Source organism: Clarias gariepinus, chromosome 10, assembly GCF_024256425.1.
Source record: "Clarias gariepinus isolate MV-2021 ecotype Netherlands chromosome 10, CGAR_prim_01v2, whole genome shotgun sequence".
NCBI classification, from domain to species: domain Eukaryota; kingdom Metazoa; phylum Chordata; class Actinopteri; order Siluriformes; family Clariidae; genus Clarias; species Clarias gariepinus.
In genome coordinates this window covers 22,322,167-22,331,330 of record NC_071109.1, presented here as the reverse complement: position 1 = coordinate 22,331,330, position 9,164 = coordinate 22,322,167, and the positions used below count along the sequence as shown (strand labels likewise).

General features: G+C 38.8%; 1 protein-coding gene across 1 annotated transcript; it reads left to right on the top strand.

The window, feature by feature from the left end:
- Positions 1–1,564: 1,564 nt before the first annotated feature.
- Positions 1,565–8,451, top strand: kcnk4a (potassium channel, subfamily K, member 4a). Its single transcript, XM_053506276.1, has 9 exons — positions 1,565–1,714; positions 2,815–2,917; positions 3,007–3,326; positions 5,133–5,247; positions 5,375–5,535; positions 5,809–5,995; positions 6,388–6,524; positions 6,762–7,039; positions 7,137–8,451. The coding sequence occupies exons 3-9, from the start codon at positions 3,138–3,140 to the stop codon at positions 7,681–7,683; spliced, it is 1,614 nt and encodes a 537-aa protein (XP_053362251.1). The 5' UTR covers positions 1,565–1,714; positions 2,815–2,917; positions 3,007–3,137; the 3' UTR covers positions 7,684–8,451.
- Positions 8,452–9,164: the final 713 nt, after the last annotated feature.

Sequence of the window (9,164 nt, the reverse complement as noted above, 5' to 3'; positions counted from 1 at the left end):
TCGATTCATTACTGGTCAGATACAGACTGAAAATGAGAGTCAAAAAAAGTCTTTCAGGAAGCCTGGAGAAATCTTACCTACATACAGTATAAGGTTCTAAGAGCCAGGGGTAGCTCAGTGGTTGAGGCATTGGACTACGTTTCGGAAGATCCCAGGTTCAAACCTCACAACCACCAAGTTGCCACTGTTGGGCCCTTGAGCAAGGCCCTTAACCCTCAACTCAGATGTGTAATGGTGAAAAAAAAAAAAAAGTAAGTCGCTCTGGATAAAAGCATCTGCCAAATGCGTTAATGTAAACACATTTAATCTTTGGGGAAAAAATATGAAGAAATGAGGAGGACACTACATCTTGAGAAACTCAAGAAACTCAAGACGTTAGTGCAGTGCTGGATGTGCAGTTGTATAACAAAATAATTCATTTGAGTTAACATGTCAGTTTATTACTGAGGGAGACTCGGACAGACAGAAGACTTTATGGCAATTTCACTGTTGAGCACCTGCAACAGTCCATCATACATACCATAACTGTTTGTGTCAAACGCAGTCCCAAGTCATCTTTTGGCATTGTGTCTAAATAGAACCATTTTCAGTTGTCACATCTGTCTAAGAAATATTGCTCAAATTGTGGGCTTTGACCATTTTCTTGGGTATACTCTACTGTAAATATAAGCTTGCTCACCTGTAGAATAAAACCCTAGTATCATCCATTAACATGACGCGTTGACATTGATGGTAAGTCTGGTACAGAACATATTTTTTAAATCCAGCATTTTTAAAGCAAACTTTAAAAACTTAAAATGTAGATCTTAATACCTACTTGTAAGTTATGTAAATAATTCAGATGTATTCCTTATTAAAATAATTTTTTACAGGTAATTGTAAGATTTAAGAAGGAGAACATTTTATATTTAAATGTTGTGCTGAAATGCAACCACAGCGTATAAGTATGGTTCATTTAATTTTAAAATACCACTCCTTGCATGTTATTCATGTTGTATTTTTATTGTTGTACTTTTTATTAAGGTTTCCAATTTTAATTTTAAAAAGCATACAGTACATCTCAGACTGCTTAGGTTATCATGAACATTTTTAAAATACATCCTACATCAAAAATTATTTGTCATCATTCAGTTTCCAACCATCCATGAGGGCATTTCAATATGTTTTTTTTTTTTTTTTTTGTAGAAGGATAACAATAATTCAAATCTTTTTACAAAACACAAACATCACTTGAGAGGCTAATGGTCGGAATATGCCAAACGTGAAATGATTATATATGCAGTATGGGATGTTATATGTCTACAAAGATGAACATCAGAAGGAGGTGAAGAACATAAAGCTGGATACAGAAAGCCAACCGTGGGTCATGAAATGGTTTAGAAATATGAGATGGAACTGGATAAACAGGCACAAGACTTATTTATGCACTATGTGTCCTTGATGCTATCCCCTTCCTCCTTCCTCCCTCTCTCTCCATACACTCCCCCCTTTCTCCAGGAGCACTCTGATCTCTGTCCTCGCTCTGTTTTCTGTCCAATGTCCTCTGTTCTTTCTCCTCTCCAGTGCTGGCAGGCTGATGTAAAGGCCTGGGAATGGGGAAAGACCCGGCGGGTGTTTGCACACAATTGCTCTCGTTTATTTCAGATAGGGAACTCCTGACCATCACTCCCTGGAATCTTATCATTTTCTATCTTTACTGTTCACTGAAGACAAGGTAAGAGCGCTAACGCAACTCAGAACCCAGCTTTTCATTAAATGTCATCATTGTATTTTTTTTTTACAGGAATTAGCTGTAGGATTTTCATCTCTACCTTAATCTAGGCTTTAAGGCAATTTACATTTACACCACAAGCGTTAGTGCATCATGAATATATCCATATCTGTATGTAGTTAATAGATTTTAAGTAGTTTTATTTACGGTTTATTGAATAGTGCGTTTAAACATGTCTTTTATTTGCTGCTGGGATGTTTAATTGAAATGGTGTTAGGCATAATAATAATAATGTTGTAAATCTGACAGACATAAAGCATGTCAGAGGTTTAGCAGGTTATTAACAACCGGAATTTGACATTTATTATGAACTTGGGTGTGCAGACAGTAATAAAAAAAATGTGCTGTGAAATTTTTGTGAATTAGAGATGACTGTAAGGGGTTATTAGTTTCTACAGAATGTAAAAATGTAATGTCAGTGTCATTATTGTGCAAAACTGCTTAAATAGTTAAAATGTGATTTTTCTTAAGAATATTTTTTTAAATGATTCAATCAATGCACAGTGGAATTATTACATATTCAGTAATGACTTGAATCTGCTCCAGCACAATGAAAAAAATGTTTGAACAAGAGATCTACTGACAATAGTCTGAACATCCATGCTCTTTCGCAATCTTCAAGTCATCATCACCAGCACTACTTTTGCTTGCACTATTATCATATGAGAACCTCATGAGGTTATTATTCTTTCGCTTGTTATCTCTTCCAATTTGGAGACATTAATTAAGTTCAACAGTAATCAGATAGTTAGAAACTAGAAAACTTTTGCTCATATTCATACTCTCTTTCTGGTGTCTGTCCCGGCTGCTTCATGTGGACATGTTGCTATAATGTTGAATGTCCTGCTGTACATCAGGGTTCTGTCACCAATCTTTATAACACCGTGTTTACACAGACCTACGCCAGAGGCTCTGTTACTATGGCGTCATTTGCTGTGTTCTGATCTGTTATGCTTATGATACTCTGTCTCGTGTCTGGCTTGCACCAACACCTCTCAACATGGTGCTGTTTAGCCAGTTTTTTTGGCTGCTGTGCTCCACAGGTTTCAGTAATCCAAGCTGGACGTGCCGAAGGAAGAGAGACGACAGACTTTTATAATGGATGAGGAAAAGATTGCCACCTGGGATGAGAGGATAATGTCATAGGTAACCTTTTTAGGTTTTTATGACTTAGGGGGGAAAAAATCAGTTAACCTTTCATTCCCCTGTTTCTGATTGTGTTTTGACATTGTTAGGCAGAACAGACAGCTATCATCAAGCACATTTCCGTTGCGGTCGGTTGATGTGGACCTGCCGAAACATACCCAGTGCTCCTGAATTAATACTCCGAACCTCCTGGCTGAATCCCAGAGGAGGCTGATGAACCATGCGCTGCTCGACGCTGCTGACAATCATGGCAGCCGTGCTGCTGTATCTGGTGATAGGAGCATTGGTGTTCGGCTGGCTGGAGGCTCCCAGGGAAGAACAGGCTTATAACCAGCTGCTCAGGTCTCGACTCCGATTCCTGGACAAGCACAACTGCGTTCAAGAGAACAACCTCAGTGAGTTCACTCAGGTACATTATTTATATGCTCAGGTAAACATAAACATCCTACAGGACCCTACATACATATACACGTCAACACTAGCTAAGGCTGCCGGGCCCCATACAGTACCTGCGGAATTTTATGCACTGAGCTGCATCTGCACGATTGACTTATTAGATAATAGGTCAAATTAATGACCAGTTGTTAATGTAAATGTGTTATTAATGTAAGCTATGTTTGTTATGTATGTTTGTTTTTAGAATTGGAGCATTGAATTACAAGTAGGTATATATTAACTATGTCTGATAGTTACCACCAGAAGTCGATGGGACTGTTTTTCATGGGAAGGTGATCACTATTAGAATAAAATTTATGAAACCACTAAGATCTATTAGGAACCATGTATTTAATTAAATTCTGAGTACAGACCACCAGATACACAATATGATCCATGTGGAACTAATGGAAATCTCCAATCATTTCTAATTATTTTTAATAATAATAATAATAATTAGTATTATTATTATAATAATGATAATAATAATAATAATAATAATAATCACAGACCCCCAGACGGTTCTTCAGATCCAGACACCAGACTTCAGATTGGATTTAAAATGAATCAACTGTCTCCTTCAGTGTTACCTTCCAATAAATGGATTGGAACCATTTCCACTCACTCCCTCAGCGTCTATGCCGCTTAATCCTGTACTCAGGGTCGTGGGGGGCCTGGAGCCTAACCCAGGACACTTGGGGCATAAGCAGGGTACACCCTGGAGAGCGTGCCAATCCATTGCAGGGTACACGCACATACACCCACTCACACACTACAGGCAAATTGAAAATGTTACTTAGGATAATCTGCACAGGGAGAACACGCAAACTCCATGCACACAGATACGGAATTCGAACCTGGACCCTGGAGGTGCATGGGGACAACAACAGCCGCACTATACCACCACATAAAATGTGATTATGGAAATATTAGTATTTTTTTTGCAACTCAAAAAAATTTTGGGGGGAATCTTTTTACATTTAATTCAATTCATATAGTGAAACTCTTATTTACTCCTGATTCATTACATGTTGTGACATATTTTAAGCTGTTTTGTTAAAATTTGATGATTATGGCTTACAGCACATGAAAATAAATGATCCAATATCTCAAATTATTAGTATATTAAATTTTAAAATTAATCTAGAATACATGAGTTAATTTTTAATTAAGCACTGTTTTTGTTTCTGTCATAAGGACATTTTTTGTTTGGTCTGTCCATGTGTCAGGCTTATAAACACATCGGGCGACGGATACTCCCCACCTTGGAGATATACAGTAGGGGGAATTTTGGAATATCAATTAACCTAATCAGCATGTCTTTGATCTGTGGAAGGAAACAAGAGCACCAGGAGGAAACCCACCAAGCACGGGGAGAACATGCAAACACACAGACCTGATGCGGAAAATGAACACAAGCATCTTTTCCCATGTGAAATTGGATGGATAGTTTTCTGTACTTATTGATTTAGAACTGTAAATAGATTGCTATTTTACTTACAATAGTTATATCTAAATAGTCTAATAATAAAAATTATTAACATGCTCACTAGCAACGCATATTAAGCTAGTAAAGCATCCATAGATAGAGAAGTACCTACAGTAGATATAATCCTGTGGAAACGCTTCGGCAGGGTAAAAGTGCACACATAGCCACAAGAATGTAGACTACTTGCCATCCAAATAAACCAAAAGAACGGAAGCTTAATCCGCCGTAAGTAGATCCGCTATCACCACAACCGCTACCAACAATGTAACCACCGAGTACTTCTCTCTGCAGCGTGTTATTGATGCGATTGAGGCTGGTGTCGATGCCAGAAGCACTTTAAATTTCACCAGTAGATGGAATCTAGCCAATGCCTTCTTCTTCTGTGGGACCATCATCACTACCATTGGTACGAGTGTCACAATTTTGCTTCTCTTATAATCAATGCTGATTGTTTTTGGAATTGCCTGCTTAATGGTGCTTTATTGATAAGTTGGAAAAACTGCATTATGTTCTCTGTGCTCCCCTCTCTGCAGGTTTTGGAAACCTCTCCCCAAAGACAGAGGGAGGCCAGTTGTTTTGTATCTTCTATGCCCTTGTGGGAATCCCTATGTTTGGCATCCTGTTAGCTGGAGTTGGAGATCACCTGGGCACCATGCTGCGGAGGGCAGTTGCAAAGATCGAGGCTCTGTTCAGGGTGGGTTCCTCTGAATTGATCCTGTAATTTGTTACATCGCATACAAGGCAGTCTGTAGGTTTGTGCACAAGATCTAGGAACCAGACAGGTTTTTGCTAGATAATTGTGTTGGATGTGTGACTAAATACGTGTGTACCACAAGCCTGTGCACTTTGTCTTCCTGCCAAGCTTTTAATTTCACATAATTAAAAGCTTCGAATTGTTGTTCGCCTGTATTCTAGCTATAATATAAAACAATGTTTGTTCTTTTTCCTTAATTCTTATTTACAATAGCAAAAGAAGGTGAGCCACACCAGCATAAGGATCATATCTGCAGTGTGCTCCATTCTGATTGGCTGCTTGATCTTCATTGCCTTACCCACAGTGGTGTTTCAGGAAGTTGAAGACTGGACGCTTTTGGAGGCGGGATATTTTGTCGTAATCACGCTGACAACCGTGGGATTCGGTGACTATGTAGCAGGTACATAGTTACCTTCTTAATTCTTTTACAGAGCAGGAAATTGAATTTACTTATGGGTTTACAGGAAATCTTGCAATAACATTCTGTAATTTAGCTAATTGCCCTGGTGATTTATTGAAGAGGTTAATTACAGTGATGCTTTACAAGCCAATTAAGTGACTAATGTTTATATTCATGGATGTACATCTGGATATTTTATTCTTCTGAGACGTAGCCTTGAGACTGTATCCAAATATTTTGGCTGGAGCTGTCTAAACAGTTGCACTTTTACTAGGAATTTGACTGCGGTGCTAAAAAAGACTTCATAATCAAGAAGGCCTGATTTGAAGGATAATCTTCAAAAAGGCCTGATCCAATTTAAAAATTCTTCATTTATCGTTTTTCTGTGTTAGAGAACCGTAAAGATGGCGTTCCTATTTACAAGCCTCTAGTGTGGTTGTGGATTGTGTTCGGCATGGCCTACTTCGCCTCAATCCTCACTATGATAGGCAACTGGCTCAGAATGCTCTCCAAGAAAACTAGGGCAGAGGTAGGTTTTAATGTATTGTAGATTTGCAAAGTGCATTCCCTTTGACTTTTCTATCTGATAGTAACTATGTCTTATAAACATTGCACAGATACACAATGTCCTGTCTCTGCCTTACTTGTTGCTGAGCTCTTAAGTCATTAATATTATATGGATTAGTGTAATGTGAATATATTCGAATGTTCATACTGAAGAAATTGCTTCGGATTGTTTGCATATTTACTCTTGTCTTTCCTTAAGATGGAGGAACTAAGAGCACATGCTACGGATTGGACCCAGAATATCCAGAACATGTCTATGGACTTTCGCATCCCTGTCCCTTTAGACCTTAATGATCCTTTCCAGCTCCAGCGTAGACGCAGAAGGAAACGCCGCCGTGGTGCCCACCATCGGCACCCGAGGCTTGTTGTGGATGGAATTCCTCATGGAGTGTCACTGGAGGCTAATTCCATCAGGGAAAATGGCCATCTGTTTGTAAACTGGCCTGATTCCCAGTATAACAGTGCATCAGACACCAGGTGAGCGCAAACTATTTCAAAAGTTCTTTTTTTTTTTGCAGTCTTTTTGATTTTGTCACATTTTGTTAAATCCTGGAATTTGGTTGGCTGTGTTTAGATTATATAGGAGCTATGAGACGAGACCTGGATCATGCTTGACGTCAGGGCAAAACTCAAGACCTATCTCACGGTCTGAACTGAAGTCTGATTCCAAGCCTGAATCAAGATCCACATCCAGATCGATTTCAGGATCGGACGCCAGATCCGAGACACCATCGGAATCCTGGTCCCAGTCAGAGTGGAACTCGCAGGGGTCTGGGTCGGGATCCGAGAGTGAAAAAAAGGAGGCGAGCGAAAATGATGTCCCTGTTGTTTTAAACGGAAGCTGTGCGAGTCTTCCACCTTCCTCTCCTGCTCCTTCTCCCCCTCAGCCGTCTCTCCTGGACTTCTTCGGTGAGAATTTGGCCTACATCGACGAGTCATCAGACACATTAAGTGATCGCATTAAAGTGTCTGGAGCCGGATCAAACCGGCCTCGCAGACCGAAGAAAAAAAGCATAAGAAGGCAGCTTCCATTCATGAGTCCTTTAGGACTACAGAGAGCCTGCAGCAGTGACCTTCATCCCCCATCTTATCCGCCTACACCTCCGCCGCAAAAAGACTGAAGCCATTAGTCCCAATCTATGAAGGAAATGTAAAACTTTCTCACTCCAAGCTTAGCACAGCATACAGACGTGTGTGGGTGGCCACAAAATATTAGCGTAAGCAAATTTACAAAGAAGCAGTGTTCTCATGGAAAAGTCCTGTCGCGGTGGCTCGTCTTTAAAAACATGTTGACAAGCATAGATGTTCATTCTTAGTACTTTGCAGAAACGTCAGAAAGGGGCGTGGTTGATTACAGTGGCAGAAGATTAGTTAATATAGCCATTATTTATAGCCATTATATAAGCTACACACTATATAATAAAGGATACAAAAAAGGTTAGAGGTAACACCCTTAGGAGACCTTTAGTTATCCATCTGCTATGAACAGTCTCAGACCGAATTTTATACACACTCATCATGAACATGAATGTTATTGCAATTTAGGGCTTTCAATGGTTTCTTTAAACGTATCTTTTTTTGGAGCAGAATAATTGTACCACATATATCTTTAACAAAAGAAATGTCCATTGGAACCATTCCCAAACAGCTGCAAATTCAGTTCAAACAACTTTACATAAGTATAACTAATTAGGAGGTGTAGCCACTTAGCCAAGTTCTGTAAGAAGATTGTAAACTGCCACCTTCATCTGAGAGGTAAATACTTCATATGGTCAGGAACAACTCAGGAACCACCAAGGCAAAGGCTTGCCATGAAACTGGAAGATACAAGGTCTACAGTCTACAGGTGGTGGTACCATTATTTTATGCTGTTTTGGGTCAGTGGAACAAAGTGGGCATGAATAATAAAGGAGGACTATCTCAGAATTCGCCAGCATAATTTCAAATCATCAGCTAAGAGGTTGGTCAAAATTGAATGTTTCAACCAGATACTTACCCCAAGCATACATTAAAGCTGGTTATGGATTGGATAAAGCAGGATAAGTTTAAACTTTTGGAGCCTTGACCCTATCGGAAAAGTTCAACAGAATACAACCCTGAATATATCCAACCAGATTAATTGATAAGCTTATTGATGGCTTATTTGATGTGTTAAAAGTTGAAACTTATAATATAAGATATATTTAATCTAATATTAAGTGTGCTTTATGTATATTTATGACCTTGTATGTATATTTTTTACAATGTGTTAATATAAAAAAAGAAAAATAAATTAAAACATGTGCACCAAATTCCTGAGGTTTTATTCCATGAAATATGTTCTGCCCAAAAAGAAAAACTAAAATTAATTGCAAGCCCAATACTGGCATGACATCCATGTTTATGTAAGCTACAGATTGAAAATGTTGAACTGTTGACCTGACTGTTACGTGATTGATCCCTATCATAAAAAGATCAAGCTAGAAACTTTTAGAAACTAAAAATAAAGTGTCCACTAATGTTCAGTTTTGGTAAAACGTCATTGGATTGCTCTGGAAATGTCTATTTTACCAAGAAAGAAGTCCTTATTCTGGAAGGTATCAAAGTTGCGGGGTCAAACAAA